This window comes from Oryzias latipes, chromosome 1 (genome assembly GCF_053564925.1).
Source record: "Oryzias latipes strain Hd-rR chromosome 1, Olatipes_Hd-rR_3.1".
NCBI classification, from domain to species: Eukaryota; Metazoa; Chordata; class Actinopteri; order Beloniformes; family Adrianichthyidae; genus Oryzias; species Oryzias latipes.
This window is the reverse complement of record NC_136237.1, coordinates 13135562-13154110: the sequence shown is the minus strand read 5'-3', so window position 1 is coordinate 13154110 and position 18549 is coordinate 13135562. Positions and strand designations below refer to the sequence as shown.

At 37.8% G+C, this 18549-nt stretch overlaps 2 protein-coding genes across 4 annotated transcripts; one reads left to right on the top strand and one right to left on the bottom strand.

Moving 5' to 3' along the window:
• Window positions 1-7427: 7427 nt before the first annotated feature.
• LOC101169902 (transcription factor IIIA-like) lies at window positions 7428-8732 on the bottom strand. Its single transcript, XM_004084219.5, has one exon. The coding sequence runs from the start codon at window positions 8730-8732 to the stop codon at window positions 7656-7658; it is 1077 nt and encodes a 358-aa protein (XP_004084267.2). The 3' UTR covers window positions 7428-7655.
• yju2b (YJU2 splicing factor homolog B) lies at window positions 8684-18260 on the top strand. Of its 3 annotated transcripts, none has more exons than XM_078939936.1 (10): window positions 8684-8778; window positions 9249-9290; window positions 9398-9451; window positions 9548-9630; window positions 12363-12418; window positions 12495-12555; window positions 14592-14734; window positions 15294-15466; window positions 16998-17136; window positions 17318-18260. In XM_078939936.1, exons 2-10 carry the CDS (start codon window positions 9288-9290, stop codon window positions 17797-17799), a joined length of 1194 nt encoding a protein of 397 aa, XP_078796062.1. In that variant the 5' UTR covers window positions 8684-8778; window positions 9249-9287; the 3' UTR covers window positions 17800-18260. The 3 variants fall into 3 exon arrangements, with proteins under 3 accessions (XP_078796062.1, XP_004084268.1, XP_011490693.1); XM_004084220.5 differs by having other exon boundaries at window positions 8767-8896; XM_011492391.4 differs by lacking the exon at window positions 8684-8778 and adding an exon at window positions 8910-9024.
• The last annotated feature ends 289 nt before the right edge of the window (window positions 18261-18549 follow it).

Here is an 18549-nt window from a genome sequence, read left to right as displayed (position 1 = left end):
TGTTTTAAAAGTCATTGTGGATTTGAGATGGATCCTAAAATAGGTCCATTCTGGACGTCTGCTTTCTGTCACTGATGCAGCATCTGAATGCCAAAAAGATGGAAGCAGGGCTGTTTTCAGCAGACATTCCACCATGGGGGACTTGTCTAAAGCAGGCCCATAAATTCAGGGATTTCACTAGCAATGTGTGGCTGACATGTAGAATATGTAGACTATGTATTATGTAATGATTATAGGGCCCTATCAGGCATGCGGTGGAATTTGAAGATGGAAAGAGATTGCATATTTGGGCCCTTCGTCTTCCATCCAGGTGCAGAGAAAGTGCCTTCATGTCTCTTATTTAATGGCTGATTTGTACATTTTTTTTAAACATTTTGAATTTATTTGTTGCACTTTTCAATACTTGATTTGTTTGGAAAAAACTTTGTTTAGTTCTTTTTTAGAACCTCTCATTAATTAAAGATTAAGACTAATATTGCTCCTGTTGGGTATAAAAATCAGGCTTAACTTCCTTTATTTACTGTGACAAAATAATAACAGATAAACACAATAAAAAAAAGGAAAATGGTTTGATGCTTTTAATTTTTTGCTTTTAACAGCAAAATCTGTCAAAAAAGAAAAGACATGTTTTCAAATAAAGAAAATAGCAGTTTATATTAGTAATAACAGTACATTTTATATAATTAGGCATCTGTCTAGACGCTCAAGGACGCCTTACAACAAAAAATAATTAAATCAATTCCATCAAAATAAAAATGCATTTTTTTTTAAAGTGAGTGGTATAATTAAGAGTAAGCTTTTATAAAGAAATTGAGTTTTGAGTTTTACTTTAAAGCTTGTAGAATATAGGTTAATATAGTATAGTATAATATAGTGGGGGGGGGGGGATAACAGCAGGCATTAAAATTACTTTTCCTGTTTAAGAGGAGAATTTTATGTTGATGTACACAAATAATTTAAATGATCTTCACATAGAATTACATTATTTCTATGTGAAGTTTTTTATTTAATTTTACGTATTATCTTCACTTGAATGTGTTTTAAAAGCATTCATTGAACACTTTCTTATTTTTAACTTCTGCACCAGGAGAAGAGATTACAGTCTGCAAAAAAACTCTTCCTCTAGTCTAGTCTAAACTTTTAGGAGGTAAAGTATGTTTTATTACAAAATCTTCTGTAATAAAACTTGAACTCAAATTGTTGATTTTTTTTTCCAAAACCATCTATTCAGATAAAACTGGTCATCACAAAAAATCTTATTGTTTAAGTTACTATCTTCAAAACATGTGATTGCCTCCTATACATCTGTAAATATATTAATTTGATCACAAATTGACCATTTGTTGGTCCAGAACTCAGAGCTGAACCGCTCCGTCCCAGTGTTTCTATGTGGTAGGAGCAGGTGGGTTTCCAATTGATTTGTTCACAATCTTGTTTTTTTAAATGAATAAATATATACATTGTTCTCATTGAGAAAAAAATTCAAATTTTATACTTGCATGGTTATGACATCATAGTCCTTTTAGCAAAAACAACTACTCATCAGCAATAAAACCTTCAAAGTTTGTAACTTTAAAAAGTAAATATTTTTAATTGGGTCACGTGCATCCACAACTCCACAACAATGTGGTGAAGGGGGCTGCTGGCCAATTAAAGCTGATAAAAAAAGTTTTATTTAATCGTTGATGATGAAAAAAAAAAATTAGCCTGTCAGGATAACTATGACACACCATTAAAAGAGAAGGGAGATTGATAAAAAGTGATATTTTCTATTCACAAAATGACGTGAATTTTTTAAAATGTCAATTAAAAAACCAAGAAATATGATTGCTGTGAAACTACCAGATGAAAAAATGGCTGTTTGGTGTCAATTATGTTCATTTATATGAAATTTCGTATTTTGAACACTGACATTTAAATAAATTTATATCATCCTGATAGATATTTATGTAAATATTACTTCTGGTTGTCATTATGTATACAAAACAACGCCCACGTTGGGCGCATTGGACGTGGATTGGGGACTGTGGGGTGGGAGGTGCTGGGGATGGGTTGTGCTCGTGCTGCTTAGATCCTGACACCCCTGCCAACAGGAGGACAGGGCGGATGGCACCTTCTGGGTTCTCTCTTCTTTAGCTTTTTTAAATAATTTTTCTTTTATTTGGGTTCATTTTTGTGTATTTTATTATGAGGGACTTATTTCATTTTTTGCATGAGTGGGGATTGGTGTTTTTGGGTTCTTCTATGTTATTTTTCCATGAAAGGTGCTATAGAAATAAAATTAAAATGAATTTGAATTATATGAAATACTGAGGTGTAATTTAAACAAAACCTATAAAAAATAAAGTCCTCCCTCTTGTAAGAGTATGATTTAGCTTATTTTATTTTGAAAAAGAAAGAAAACTTTATTGTCAAAAGTTAACTTAACATGGTATTTACTTTACAAGTTTTTTTTACAGAAAAACTGTGTAAATAATCATTAATTTAGCGCATTTAAACTTTTCTTTTATCGATATCACTGGAACTCAACTTTTCACAGCTCTTTCTGTCAAACATATTTCCAAGGTTTATTAGCCCCTTGAACTTTGCTGCACAACAGAAAGCAACAGCATAAGTTCTTATTTTGAAGGGTTTTAGCTATACGAAAAAAAGTTGGTATTGATATTTAAATTACATTCCGGAAAGGATGCTAAAATTATCTGCTCAATCAGAGTAGTTTGTGCTGGAACTTTATTCAGATTTGTGCGTCTGGTCTTTATACAAACTGAGCCCTGCGCTGTTATTTCAAAAGCTGGTAGCACAAAATGTCCATCTGGAAGGTTTCTATGTTGTGCTAGGCCTGACCCTGTGCTTTACATACCTGCTGTCTCTTTTTCAGGTCGGACTAAATGCAAAAAAGCAAACATAAAACATTTACTGTTAAAGTGGGCTTAACTCAAGCAATCAACGTCTTGTAAAAGAAAGTTTCCATTCATGCTTTTGTAAAGCAAACAAAAGGGCAAAAGATCCAGCACATTCCTTCCACCTCTCAGTGAGACACAGGTATGAAGACAGAATGAGAGATTGAAAGGACAGATTGAAAGCAGAGGGTTACTTTTAGAAATACAGTGCAGATAAAGTAATCCTTTTGGATTAAGGTCTGAGGAAGCAGTCTGGAATTCAGAAGACTGGAATGGGAAGAACGTGACATCACTTTGTGTTTAAGAAGATACACGCTGTGTTGACAAAACCTGAGTCATTCCAGCCAGATCTGACCAGAGACACAAACCACGCAAAGTATGAAGACAAACACCACCTTTAAAGAATTCATAAGGGAATCTGGATTTATAAAAAGAACAAAAAAAACTGTGAGGACTGCATCCCCTGAGGAGCGGGTAGGGCCCCTTTTCTGGACACATCAGGGCAGCCCAATTGTTCCATTGTTCCAACTGAAGCCTGGTCATCAGGCACACCGTCCCCTGACCCTGTCTGGGGCCTCTGCTGGTTGCCATTGTCCACTTTCCCAGTCGAGTGGTCGGGTTCTGCCGCTTCCCCAGTTTTGCCTCTGGGGGGCTGGCAGGCAGGTTGCCTGGGTGTGCAGTGAGGGCTGGCCATGGGTAGTCCCGCACTGCCTCCAGGGATGGGTGGGGGTTTGGGAATCCTGGGCGCTGGCGTGCCTCTCATCTGGGCGCGGACATAGGCCTAGTGTGGTTGGGGCATTGGGTCTGGGATTGGAGCGCCTTGGGATGGGGCAGGTCTACGGCCCGGTGTGGGCTCTGGCTCTGCGCGCTCTCTATTTCTCCTACTCCCCGGCCGGAGGAATGCCAGGTCTAGTCTTCCAACTCTGTGGTGTGGGTCCAGTGCCCGTGAGGGTGGTTTTTCCCAGATCTTTGTCAGACAGGGGGGCTCTTGGGTGCCCGGACTGCTGCGCTGTATGCCCCCGGCTGTGGGGTGTGGGGTGTGGGGTGCTGGGCCTCCTGCCTTTGCTAAAGCATTCAATGTGACCAAGGTACACTCTATGCAGCACACATTTTTCAACCCACCTGCTTATTTACTTTTGCACAAATACAGGCATGGGTATTGTTTTTACCCACCTCTCCAAGAATATCGTTTATGCAAATCCTGTGTACATGTCTGTGTGCATACGCTTAGTCAGTCAGTGCGCCCTGTGAAATAAGTGTTCTAAGTATGAATATACTTAGAACCTGTAAATAGTTGTGTGCATACTATTTGTTGGTGTTTATCGGTGTGTGTATGTGAGAACTAAGTCTAGACTGTGCCTGTAAGGCCCAACAGCGTGAGTGATGCATCATTAGTGCATGTAACTTACATTATCCTTAAAAATACTTCACAAATACACTTACCACACACAGCAATGGCATGTCACATTTTCATGTCATCCCATAACCCTTGTGCTATCGTGTGGGGTCAAAATGACCCCACCCTTTCATTGACATGTTATCCCTACCATGACAAAGGTGAAGAGGATTTCACGTAATTTATGGACACCAGTGAAGATCACAAATCATTGAAGAAAAAAGGTTCAGCGCGCTGTGGGGTCCAGATGACCCCACTCCCAACGTTAAGGCGCCTTGGATAGCACAAGGGTTAAGGACAAGGGAACTGCAAGACTCACCTGTGTCCCTTTAAGATGCGGCCGCTCCTCACTATGACCCTCAACGGGCCCAGACAACCCAAAAATCTGCAGCACCCGGACGGGTCAACCCCCCATTCGGATGCATGTGAGTAAAGCTAAAACTACATTGGTCATTGATGACAAACTGAGTGTCTTTAAAGTCCCACTCCAATCATCAGTTGAACTATTGCAAAAGTGTTCCAAGTGGTCTTTTCATCATGATGATGCTGTTTTTTAGAGTTCTAGAAGTTTCTCCACTTTTGAAAGGATTTGTTTCTTCTAAAGTAGAAACATGTCTAAACCCTTAAGGTTTGTGGTGCATTAACAATTGTTGGTTCCATGTCTGTGCAGGAATTGAACATTTTTACCATGTGCTCCCATCAAGTGACCGGAGTAACTCAATCTTAAAGTGCCTATACTAGGCTATTCTCAAGCTTTTTACAGTAAACAATATCCTAGTATATGATAATATATTACCTTTGGCACAAAAAAGACAGTTTTTTATGAAATATGAGTTATTTTCTCACATAATTTTCCTTCCTGGAAGTCAAACGACTCAATGTTTGAGGCACTGTGGCGTTGTGGCATTGCCGGCCATTTCATGACGTCAACCTAGACCCAGTGTGTCACAAAAACAAACAACATCCAGACTTTTTGCAAAGATGGATGTGCATACTGTGCACATAAAAGGAAAACGTTTAGCCAAACACTGCTAGCTCAGCGGGGAGAGTGGTTGTTTGTGTTAGCCTGGGGGCTGTTCTCACTAGTCCATGTCGCCTCGTGAGAACCGGGAGGGGCTGGTGCTCAGAACACAGTTTTTTTTTTTAAATATTTGGAAATGCGTGAATGGATCAAAATACCGCCTCGGGTTTCTTTTTGTGATGAATGAAAACTATAATAGACTTAAAAGCTCAAAAATGGATTTTGCACGGTTTAGGCCCTTTAAGGGCTGACTGTTTCTCAGTTCTGTTGTTCTTGTTTTCACACCCATGAAGCCAAGGCCAGACTGGGAAAAATGTGGAAGAAAAAACGGGATGTGCTTCTGTAACAATAAAACAGAAGATAGAGTGGGAAAACCATGACTTGTATTTAAGTGTTACAAAAGCGGAACTTGAATACAACCTGGGCTTCTGAAGCAATCAACCAACTTGATTTAATATATAGATTCCATGTGCAATCAGGTCTCACGACCTCCACCGAGTGACCACGGACACATTTACTTGGTTAGTATGAGTTGTGATTGAAGGAAATGTGCTGCGCATTCCTGCCTGAGCTGGTTGGATAGTCAGTCCTTATAGGGCTCGTCTGAGTGCAAGGAGCAGTCTAGCTCTAACGGGAAATATGTGGAATGAGGATTCAGGCTTGGAATGTCAAACCTGCATGCAGCAGCTCTTGTTGATCTGTAAATCTGTGTGTCAGAGAGGAGATGCTCAATCGTGTGTCATCAAGACACAAGAATGTGCAAGTTTTTATTCTAGCCAGTCTGTGGAGCAGGTGACTGGACAAACTAACCTACTCTGGGAGAGGATCCACGAAGGGAGTGTTGGGACAACAGCTCCAGAAAAATACTCAAATGTGCACTCATATTTTTACTTTATTAGTTTAAAATTTTTAAAAATTTAGTTTAAATTTGAAAAATTTTCATGCAAGGATCTGTGGAAAGCTATAAGTACTTAGGCACAGTGTTTGACTTTGCTCTAAAATTCAACAAAATCACCAAGTCCAGAACTAAGAACCAACCTGTTAAGAGGGATGGTCTATTTTAAAGTTTAACATTTTCTTTTGTTTGCTGGTTCAGGGCCTGTGTGTAAAAAACATTAAAAGAACATTGTTAAAGTTTGCTCCAAAATTACTGGTCCCAACGGAAGAATTTGAACTCCTTGTGGAAAAGGAAGGCAGTTTAGACAGAAAATACAAGATTTTAACACACAAATATGATTTTTATGTTGCTCTCAGGGCGGCATTTTAGAATAGCAAAGGAAACAAACCTACGGTGGCCCTGAAGTGCAAACCACACCAACAAATCACTCTATATCAAAAACATATTAAAGATCACAACAATAATAAAAAGAGCAAAATAAATAATAGATTTCAGAAATCAAAACAAACCAAAACACATTTTCAAAATAATGAAACCAAATGAAAATGAAATGATATCCAGTATCCCTTCATGCTAAACAGCATTTGATTTCTTCTCTTGGTTCATTTTTTAACATTTCATTTAGATTTAAGGACATTCATTTTTATTTGGTTTCATTTTTTTTATATCTTAAATGTAATGTTTTTTATAATTTGTTTTACTTTAATTGTTGTGATCTTTAGAATGTTTTCATGTCGTGTTTTGTGGATGTGATTTGGACTTTAGGCCCGCCGTTCAAACAAGTACACACGTTTATTCCAAATGTCAAAAAAGTTCCCCTTTAGAGTGGCTACACTGAACAGTAGGAAGGCACCTATCTTATAATTTTCGTTACCTATTTAATTTTCAAATTGTATTCATTTTGCATAATTTGTTGTTACAGTCATGTTTTTTTTACTTGTTCTATGCTGGAGAACTACTTTACCTGAATTGCACTTGGGAGACTAAGAACGGTGTTCCATCTTATCCATCTATCACATTTATATTGTTTCTAAATAATATTAAAGATCAATAAAGAACCAATATTAAAAAAAAATAAAAACCTACATTTAAAAATTCTGATCAAAATCGAATTTTATTAAATTAACTCTTCTATTCTAAAATTAATTTAGTTTTGTTTGAGTTCTTGAGCTTTGCAAAGTCATGCAAGAGAAAAAATATAAATCAGGGGAATATAATGAAAGGAAATTCTTTTATTTGTCATTGTTTTAACCCAAATTGACAAAATAGATTTTTTTAGTATAAATTGCACAAGTGGCAGAGGACGGAATAGGTTAATTCTTCATAGTTCAGTTTGCATTAACATATATAGTCTATAAAGTTGCATGAACACAAACCCAGCAAGTCAAATGAACGGAGCAAAGAGACTTTTGAAGGACACCACCATGTACTTGTTCTTCACTACACTGTCAAAGGTGCAGTCAGTGGGTTAGCGAGTTCTTGTGCATCCACAGCAGAACTGCACATCAAAGCTGCATCCTGCAGGAGGGAAACCAGCTCAACAGAACCCATCTGGTTGCTCTTTGGAGAGTCTGCCTGTGATTTGGGCTGCTTTGGCTTTTTGCGGATCGTGCCTTTTGCCTCACTGTAGCCACTCAGCCTGGAAGCCAGAGATCTTTTGGGGCGAGGTTTCCTCTGCTTCTTCTTCTCTGGGTCGTGCACAACTCTGTGACGGAGGAGACTTTGTCTCATGGCAAAAGTCTTCCCACAGCCACTGTGGGAACAAGCAAAAGGGCGCAGACCTTCATGGAAAGATCTGATGTGGCTCTGAAGGTTGAAGGTTGTGGTGTATGATCTGTCGCAGCCGTCTCTGGGGCACTTGAAGACAATCCTGGTTTCATCGTGGACGTGTAGATGTTTCTGCAGGAACCAGGAGTCCCGGAACACCTTGGAGCAGTGCTCACACTTTACAACATGCTGGTGGGACTCCTTCTTGTGCCTCAGTAGCTCTGTCCAGGTCTTTCCAGTGAAGGTGCAGTCCTCCTTCGTACAGGGATAGCCTTTGTGCACCTTCTCGTGACGCTTCAGCTTACTGGGAACGGCAAATCGCATCTCGCAGCCTTCATGGGTGCAGGCATAAAGCGGAAGCTGAGTATGCTTCTCGCACAAGTGCAGCTTCAGTTGATTGTTTTTCCTGAATCCCAGGCCGCAGCCGTCAAATGTGCAGACATACGTCTTGCGCTCCTGGCTGTGCTTGCGGCTGACATGTCTGTTGAGGTTCGACCTGGTAGAGAAAGCCTCCTCACAGCCTTCAATGGTGCAGACGAAATGCTTCTCGCCGGTGTGCGTGAGCTCGTGCCGGGCTAAATGGTAACGATCGCAGAAGCTCTTACCGCAGCCGCTTTGCTCGCACGGAAACGGTTTGACGCCCGTGTGTTTACATAAGTGCGCGTCGAGCTTCCACTGCTTGTTATATGCGGCTGAACATTCAGGAAAAGAACAAATGTAACGTTTGTGAACGTCTGTTTTAGTTTCCATTAAAAAAAAAATCAAGTAGGACACGAGCACGTTTCTTCTGTCACCGGTATTTCCCACAATCCTCTTTGATATGACGTATTTCCTCACAAACACGGAAACACGTGATCAACACGAAAAAAAACTGATATTTTGTTGCTAGCATTGCAGCTACTAAACGAGAGTTCGTAAGTACGAATACATGGTTTCCGCGTGAATAACAGTGACTGTTGAACATTTTAAATCGACATAAATTCATTTTTTTTGTTTTATGGCATTATCTCAGCGCGTCCGTCCGCAGGATACTCACACATATGTAGGAAGCTAGTTGTTGCTAACATTAAATTAGCAGTATGTTTTAGTAATCCAAAAACTGCTCTACTTACTATTTCTGCCATTTCAAACATTTTACACGTGGTGCTATGATTTTTCTAAAGTTTAAATACACGTGTCTGCAGAACACGTTAGTTAATTTACAATAAACGTTATTTCAGCATAATTATTAACCTGTTCTCTTGTGTTTGTGTATGTGTCCCAAAGGCTTGAATTCCGAGAAAGTGTAAAGTTTTAGGTGTCGCAATGGTAAGCGGAGACGTGCTTTTCTCCTTTTTAACTAACTATTGTACATTTCAGAAGGTATTTCAACTTCATGTCATTTGTTTATTTTATATATTTTGTTTTTGTGACAGGGTGAAAGAAAAGGAACTAATAAGTACTACCCTCCAGACTTTGACCCAGCTAAGGTTTTAAAACCAACACTGACTTTTGTATTATGAACATTTTAGTTTAACTTATAGATTCTAAGAAAATATCATTTTTTTTCTCCTTCCAATCTTCAGCATGGCTCTCTCAATGGCTACCATAAAACTCATGCTTTGCGGGAAAGGGCCAGAAAACTGTCCCAGGGCATCCTCATTATCAGGTCAGTATCTTTGTTTTTTTCTTCTTTTTCTTAAGACAACATTTATTTTATGATCAATATAATACACATTTTAAGACACTCAAGGACAGTGGTCCCCAACCCTTTCTAGGCCACAAACCAGTTTAACATCAGACAATATTTTCACAGTCCGGTCCCAAAAAGTCAAAAATTGGAATTTTGTTTTTTTTTCTAGTTTCCGGTTTCTGAAAAATTTCAAGTTAATAATGTTGTACTTTTATACATGCTGGTTCTTTCTGTCCTTAACAAATTATTTATTTATTCATAATATGCTTCTACGTGAAATTTAGTTTTTTAAAAATGTTGAAACTGTCCATGAATATTTTACACAGAATAAAGATTTGATGAAACAAAGTTCTTGATTTGCTAAAGATTCTGATTCATAAAATTTCAATAAACACAACATTACATATTTTCTTGTTTTCACCGAATGACATTTTAACAGTGAGAACTCAAATCAGGCTAAGATTATATTTCAGGGCAAAATTATTAATCATATTATGTTTTTAAAGACATTTTGATGAATCGAGTAATTCTCTTTAACACAGAAGAGCATTTTCTGTGCTAATGTTACTTTACAGATGCTTGTCTAATTTTCCTTTGCCCTAGGAAAGTTCCTAAATGTACCGAAATTACAAGTTTCCACGAATCAGCAACTTTATTTCATTAAAGCTTCATTCTCTGTACAAACTTAGATTTGGATTACGACCCAATAAAATGGGATTTCGATTTTCCCTTAAACACCAAATTGGAGGCTGACAGCTGGATGCTAAATTGATCCAACTTCAAGATGTGACAGATAAAAAGAAGCAAAACAAAAAGACACAACTGTCATTACTGGTATTTTTCTAAATATAATATTAAACGTCAATGCGTTTGTAACTTAATTATCATATTGGGAAGCACTTCTCAAGGACACATTATAGAGCGGGGTACCCGCGGATCAGGAGCCGCATGCGGCTCTTTAGCGCTGCCCTAGTGGCTCCCTGGAGCATTTTCAAAAATGTTTGAAAAAATGTAAAAAGATGGGGGATAGAAATATATATTTAGTTTTAATATGGTTTCTGTAGGAGGAAAAACAAGACACAAACATTCTTAACGTTTTCCAATGCTGTAAGACTGAGTAGGAAAAATATTGTAACGCCCGGCAAGTACGTCCCTACTGCGGGCAGAACGGGAGCCAAGTTGTCAAAAAAGTTCAGCTGTCAATCAACTGATTGCGCTGAAAAACTGTCTGTGTCCCGTACACCGCACGACTCTGAACAGTCTCAGAGAGAAGGAGGCAAAAAGACAAGCTGAGAGTGCAGCCTTCTTTCCGGCATATCAAGCCCATTTACTTTGAACACACACCACATTGAACATTGCACAGTGGTCATCAACCCCTCTCCCTTCCACACTCATGGCGAAACATAAAGAACCAACATAACAGGAAGAATAAACTAAGGTGGAACAACAAAACTGCCATATGAAAAGAAACGTGGGCAAACAGAAACGCTCATGCAGAGCCCTAATAAGATCAGGAGACCGCATCCCACAATCCCCTGCTGCTAACAGACCTAAAATGCACATGACCGCCACTACAATATTACATTTCAACATTTCTGTCAACAAAAATATGCGTCATAGCCTGCGACATACGTTACTACCAGCAGGGCTTTTTTTTTTTTTTTTTTTTTTTTTAACTTTTAGCGGACCGCTAGGCAGGTGGCTGATGTAAATCAAACCACCGTCAGTTCCGTGCATTGCTTGACGAAGTTGAAACAAAATATTTTGATCTCGTGCTGCACAACACAGTCTGATGGCTTTCCAGGGGTGACGTTTAGCGTCACTTTGTCGTCTGTTTAGAACACGTGAAAACATTCCTGAAAAGCAAAGACCTGAACTACCCGCAACTGGAAAATACTGTGGCTCAAAAAGCTGCACTTTTTGTTGGATGACTGTGACAAACCACCTAAACGAGCTGAATGAAAGTCTCCAGGCGCCGCAAATGCTTGAAGCTGTTCTGTCATTCGAGCGCAGGCTGACTGTCATGGGACACGCACGTTCCATTTTATTGTTTTTTTTTCGAATCCTCAAAATAAAAATGACATCAAAAATAGGATTTCTTTATTACATTTCTTTAATTTTATCAAAGTAATGAAACATAATTCATTGATATTGTAATGAAGTTAAACTTGCACAACAGAGCTGTCACGTGACGCATCTTTCTCCGCAGAATGCCTTGCAGGGCAAATAAACATTTAATCGTTAATAATGCTCATTATGTATTTGTAACAACTTAGTCATTTTGATAGTAGGCTAATATAGCTAATATAGATACATATTGCATGTGTTGCCTTCATTATAAGGCTTAAATAGGGCTTTTAATATTTTGCTGCTCCAGACAGATTTTTTTGTTTTTTTCGTCCAATTTGGCTCTTTCAACATTTTGGGTTGCCGACCCCTGCTATAGAGTAACAGAAATGTGGAAAATGCAGTAAGTGGTAGGGGAATAGACATGTATTGGTTGTTTTCTTTGATTGGTTTAGACCTATGGGACAATGTAGGAAGTGGTCCATAGACAGACTACCCTGGAGCAGAAAAGAAATGGAAAAGTTTGAATTCCAGCTACAACAGCAAAAAAATAGAAATTCAGGTCAGGCAGTTATTAAATATTTGTGACAGCTTGCAGTTGTGTGCAGTTTTAAAATAACTGACTATCTTTTTAAATTTAGGTTTGAGATGCCCTACAACATCTGGTGTGATGGTTGCAAGAATCACATTGGCATGGGTAAGTTGAAAAAAACAGATATTGATCAAACGTCACACTATATTTATATCCTTAAAGGTATCTTCTGTTTGAACAGGCGTTCGTTACAATGCTGAAAAGAAAAAAGTGGGGACCTACTACACCACGCCAATCTACAGGTAAAGTCCAGTCACCAAAGTCATTTTCAATGTGTATAATAAACAAACTAGAAAATAAAAAAATCTAAGTTTTGCAGACAACTTATATTTAGGAAGCAAGTATTCAAAAAAATATTCTCTAGTTTACTGCCAAGATGTATTAATTTCAAGCTCAGTTGAACATTTTCAAGAATTTACCGAAAACCTATTTCAAAGTAAGCAGACAGTCAAGTGAAAACCACTCAAGAATGCTTGTTTATTTTGCAACATTTTTGTAAATACATATTTCATCTTAATTTTAACATTATGTTTATATTAAAGTAGCATATATAAACAACTAGAACCGAAAAAGTACTTTCCTAGATCTTCTGGAAATGTAGTTCAACAAAAATTATATCACAACCAAGAAAACTGTCTGAACATCCTCACTCATGAAGCACTGAAATATTCTCAACTATTGAGGCGGGACTCAAGGGCAGAGGTCCGGTCGACCAGTTTAATATCAGACAATATTTTCACGGACCGGTCCGAACGGGGCGGAGGTTGGCATTTAATATATATTTTAGCTTAAAAATTCAATGAAAGCAACACTACACGTTTTTTTTTTTCCATAGAATACCATTATAACATTAAGAACTCAACCCAGTCCCAGATCATTTCTTTTTAGAGCAAAAGGATATTTTACCTTTTGTTTTTACATAAATCCTGATCCATAGTGTATTTAATGTTAACACAGGAACAGCGTCTATGCTAACATTTCTTAACAGCTGCCTCACTATATCAGATCCCTTTGCAAGTTTCCTCAGATCAGAATGTCTTCAGCAGGTCGGCAACTTAACTTGATTGAATCTTCATTCTCTGTAAAATGTTTGCGGCTGGTTTAAACCTACACCCCGTGATGAGGATGAAGACGTCAATGTGGATGCTAACTTTAGCTGTGGCCGACTTTTAAGGTGTGATGGATAAATAAGACAAAATATAATGACACCACCGTCATAAAACTGTTCTTTTCTAAATACACTAAATCAATCCACAGTGTCTGCTACTTTATTATTTGCGCATGTGAAACATTTGAGAATCAGTCGCCGCGTATCAAGCAAAGCTTCTGGTTCATCACAACACTAACATCTAGTTCCACTCAAAATAGCTCAAATCTCACACAGGTGCTCGTGTACAGTACGCCATTACTCAGCACTTTATTTTTTAAATCTCAGACATTTTGATTACTGTTCCTCTGAGTGTTGAAGTAAACAAAATGGTGGAAGCAGTGAAAAAAAAAAAGATTAGCCTATGGGGCTGCTAAAGGATTTGGAAACATCTCAAAAGATTTTGAAGTCATCTGTTCGACTGTCAACAAAATGTCCTACGAAGGAGGGGCTTTCAAAATGACTCCCAGCATGCCCAGGTCTGGTCATTCCAGCAAGTTCACTCTGAGACTGCAAGAACTTAAAATAGGTTTCAGAAAATTCTAAAATGTCATTACTGGACCCACAGCAGGCTCTGGCTACTGTTGATGTGAAATTGTAGGCTTCTGCAATTAAAAAGAGACGGAAGAGTTTGATTTTAATGGGAGGTTTGCTATAAGAAATCTTTTCAAGGCCTGAGTCTTTTCCTTATTTCTTCTTAACTACCAGAGGAAAAAATGTGTCCAGTAGCATTTTTTTTAAATCCACCAAAAACTACAATTCCCAGAACCCCCCCCCCCCCCCATTATTGAGAAGCTCCAAATGTCCTCTGTGAATACCAAAGGAGTTATTTCATTTGTATGCAGTGGTTGGGAGATATTCAGGTTTAGAATGTCCTCCACTAAGGACAAATTTGCACTTTTTGCACCACTTGCATTCAGGAGAATATGGGAAATCCATTTTTGTAATCCATTACATTTTCAAAAGCTCTTAAACAGTCTTTTCTTCAGCTTTTTTTCCAATTAGTTATAATACTTAATCTTTCAGTTTTGTAAGCATTGATAATTTAACAAAATTGACAGTCTTTTATCGGTTCTTTTCATTTTTTTTATGACTGTGTCTTCAAGATCTTTTTTTCTTTACTTTTCACAGGTTTAGGATGAAGTGCCACCTTTGTGTAAACTACATCGAGATGCAGACAGATCCAGCAACATGTGACTATCTTATAGTAAGCGGGGCATGCAGGAAGGAGGAACGCTGGGACATGGCTGAAAATGAGCAGATCCTTACCACTGGTAAACACCTTGTACCCCCTTTTTTCATTTTCTGATCATTTTTGATGGTTAAAATTTGACCTGCACAATAAATCATAAAATTTATTGTTATCGCGATATCAAGCTGTGCAATAAGCATATCTCTAAAGATGGTGAAAATCGCCGTAAATTGTTACTTTAAATGTGCTTTAAAGACAGTCATAAGGCAGCTTGAATTATTTAACGAATCAGGGATGAAGCCCTTTTATGGAATATAATTTAAGGTATGTTTACTCTTGTTTAAATTAAACTGTTGCAGTGAAATGGAAATAATGTTTTTGTTTTCTTGCTATTTGTTCATGTATCGCAAGTTATATCGTCATCGCAATATTGATTACTAATATCGCATATCGGGAGTTTTCCTCATATCGTGCAGCCCTAGTCAAAATCAAATAGAAAATAATCAAGAGTGGGTTATCCAAGAACATCAAGAGCAAAGCCATGATCATTTGTTTTGTTGATATTACTTTCTAGATTTCAATTTAGTTGAGTCTTTGTTTTGCTTTCTAACCCTCTGACTTTTGCCCACTCATTGGAACAGAACGGGAGGAGAAGGAGAAACTGGAGACGGATGCAATGTTCAAGCTGGACCACGGTGGCAAAGATAAAGAAAAGCTCACTAAAGCTCTGCCCTCCCTGACCGAGATCCAGGACTATCAGTCCGGCTGGAAGGATGACTTTCAGCTCAACAGCACCCTCCGCAAGAAGTTTAGAGTAAGAAGAAAACCCCATGGAGCGTTGTTGCTATTGCCTGCAAGCTGCTTATAAAGCCACTAGTTAATCAAATTGTGGCTACTTAAGGCAAAACGGCTCTAATGTACTCTGTGAAAATCAACTCCAAAAAAATCTTTTGCACATGAAAGAATACTTAGACAGATTACAATATGTTTTCTTTATTATTTTTATAATGTTTCATAAAAAATTAAAAGGCTGAGTGAAGAAATATTGACAATGTTCTATAATTGTCAACAAATTTTCAAAGTTACTGTTTTCTTATTGGATCCTTTTAGTAGTAATTGCTATAGTTGGATCACACTTCACAAAATCAAATTAGATTGAACCTTTTTGACAAATTTTCTTTGTGTTGAAATTTAAAAATAACTGTTGTTTAATGCATGTGCAATGCAGGAGCTCTTGAACACCTTTCTCATATCACAGCTATGGAGACCCTAGAATTTCGTTTGCAGATTTAATGATATTTTTAAAAGGATGAAACTGAAAGCAAATGATCAATAACTTATGTATATATGTGTAGCATTGCATCATAACTGTACAAAACTCAAAAATAGTTGACTGATAAACGTATTTCTTTCACCTAAATCAAGTCACAAAATGAAAATTTCACCACGGTCTGGCAATGCAACCTCTGACTTGAGATATATGCAGCAAAATATTTCAAATGACACAACTAAGTACATGCTAGCATATGTGTTCTGTCTTGACATGTGCACTTAATAAAGTTTATTCAAATTAAGGCGTTGAACTACAACACCTGGTGCGCCCGCTAGAGGGCTCCAAAAACACGTAGAAAATAATCAGGTCACGAACAGAAGATTTAAAACACATTCATAAAACACAATATGTAACTTTTAGTCATAACAAAACAGTAACTGTCAGAATAAAGCCAGGGAAGTTTAAAAAAACGGTGCAAGAAAAAATGTCAACAGATACTACGATATTAATAGTTTTTTTAAGTTGTAATTTGATGTTTTACTGTACCACAACGTCATGGTTTTAAATGAATATATCTTAAAATGAGGCTTTTTGCAGCAACATTAAGTTAAAAATAATTGCGAGTAAAAATAAAATAATTAATAATTACAGGTCATAATGAATTAATTCCACAAAAAAGTAATCACATGACAGCACTACTTTTATTTATGATTATGCTATTTTAAGCCAAAATGAAAAACCTGTATCTTTTTCTGGACACAGTTTCTGCAGAGCAGCAGTAGTTCATTAGAAATTCCCCTTTGAGTTGTGGGTGGGATCACTGTTGCAGAGGAACCCTGACCCCCCCCCTTCTGCTCCTGATTCACAAGGATTTATATAAAGAAAGACCCAGAAATGCAATATTAAGCTTCTTTTATTTCTTTTTTATATATAAATGTCCTCAATCATCATTAAAAATGCCACAAAAATGACGATTTTCATTGGACCGGATCTTTTGTTTTTTGTTTTTTATACGAACTTGTTCGTGAACTTCTTACATTTTTCTTCTCATTCATTCTGATTGGTTTTGCAGCAAGAGAAAAAAATGATGGCTGAGGAAGAAGAGAAGGACAACGCCGTACAGTTGAGAACCAACCTCTCCATACCACTGCTGCCAGAGAAAGAGGAGGACAAGAAAATTGCTGCTTTGCTCAAATTACAGGCACCTGAGTGTAAGCATGACCAAACTAAAGCTTTGACATGGACATATTGTCCCTTAAGAATAATATGTAACGTGTAACTAAAACATGTAACAGTTTAGTAGTGCAAACTTTATGAACACCTTTGTGTAATTAAAGCTAAAACCTTTTTAAACTTTAATTTCCTTTTCTTTTCTTTTTTGTCGTTGTCCAGCTTATGAGGAGAAACAACACAGCAAGAGGAAAGAGATTGCCTCCCGTTCATGGTTTAAATCCCCATCAGCACCAGCAGGGGGAGCTGCAGGTAGTCTGCTCCAAAAGCTGGGCCATCAAGGGAAAGAAGCAGCTGTGGCCAAAGCTCTGGGCTCCTCACACAGCCCCGTTCTCGGCAGGCGCACAGCAGGATCTGGATTAAAGGCTGAGCTCTGTGCCACCATCACCCCTAAAAAGTCCAAACTAGAGGTGGTTTCTCCCAGTGAGGAGAAGCTCCTCGGGACAAGGATCAAGGAATCCACCTGTACGGTGCAGGGCGGGGCTAACGGAGAAGCTTCGAGTGAGGTGAAAGAATGTGTCAAAGACAAAAAACTGAATAACGCAGAGGAGTGTGCGAAGAAGGAGCAACAGGATGAGCCGTCTACAACCTTCGTGTCCTTAGTGGCAGATTACAGTGACTCTGGTTCAGAGGGTGGAGAATGAGAAGGGGCAGACAGTCTGTTTACCCGCAGACGGAACATGGACTGAACACAAAAACAACTGTTGTAGAACAATAAATCTAAATTATTTCAAGCTCTGGCAAATCTTTATAACCCTTTTTTTTAATATTTTCAGTGTTTTTGTCTGAAACCACTTAAAATGATTCTGTTCTACATATGTAATCTAGATTGAAAACTTGAGTGTTTTCCCATGAAAATGCCTGGCTATTTACAGCGGACTGGTTCCAGCATATATTATTTTTACTGCACAGTTTTAGAGGAGGCTGATATAAGAGGTGTACAAAAATTAAAAGAAAAAAAGACAAGTGGAACTTGTCTAAATGTCTAGAAAAAAAAGTAAGGGGAAAACATTTTTGTATTATTTACAGCTGAATGATGAACTTGTTTGTTTGATCTGATAGAGCAGCATCACTCAAAGGCTAAATAAACTCATTTAAGTAATAATTGCTCAGCAGGTTGTGAAAAACGGGTTTACCTTTATGTCTTTTTTTATCCTTTGCAATTTTTCTCCTAAAGTATAGTGCTTCACTTTAGACTAGAGTAACCGTGGGGGAAATAAGTATTTGATCCCTTACAGATTTTGTAGATTGTCTTTAAAAGAAATTGTCAGGCTGTCATACTAATAGTAGGTTCGTTTAAACAGTGAAAGATAGAAAATCAAGAAGAAGAACTAGAAATCTTTTGACATTTCATTGAAGAAAAGAAGTATTTGAACCCTCTTGCCAGAAAGACT

Coding starts and splice junctions, on each gene's coding strand:
- LOC101169902 (XM_004084219.5), bottom strand. CDS start 8,732: ATGGAAACTAAAACAGACGTTCACAAACGTTACATTTGTTCTTTTCCT.
- yju2b (XM_078939936.1), top strand. Junction 9,452..9,547: donor CAGACTTTGACCCAGCTAAG/GTTTTAAAACCA, acceptor TCCAATCTTCAG/CATGGCTCTCTCAATGGCTA. Junction 17,137..17,317: donor CAAATTACAGGCACCTGAGT/GTAAGCATGACC, acceptor GTCGTTGTCCAG/CTTATGAGGAGAAACAACAC.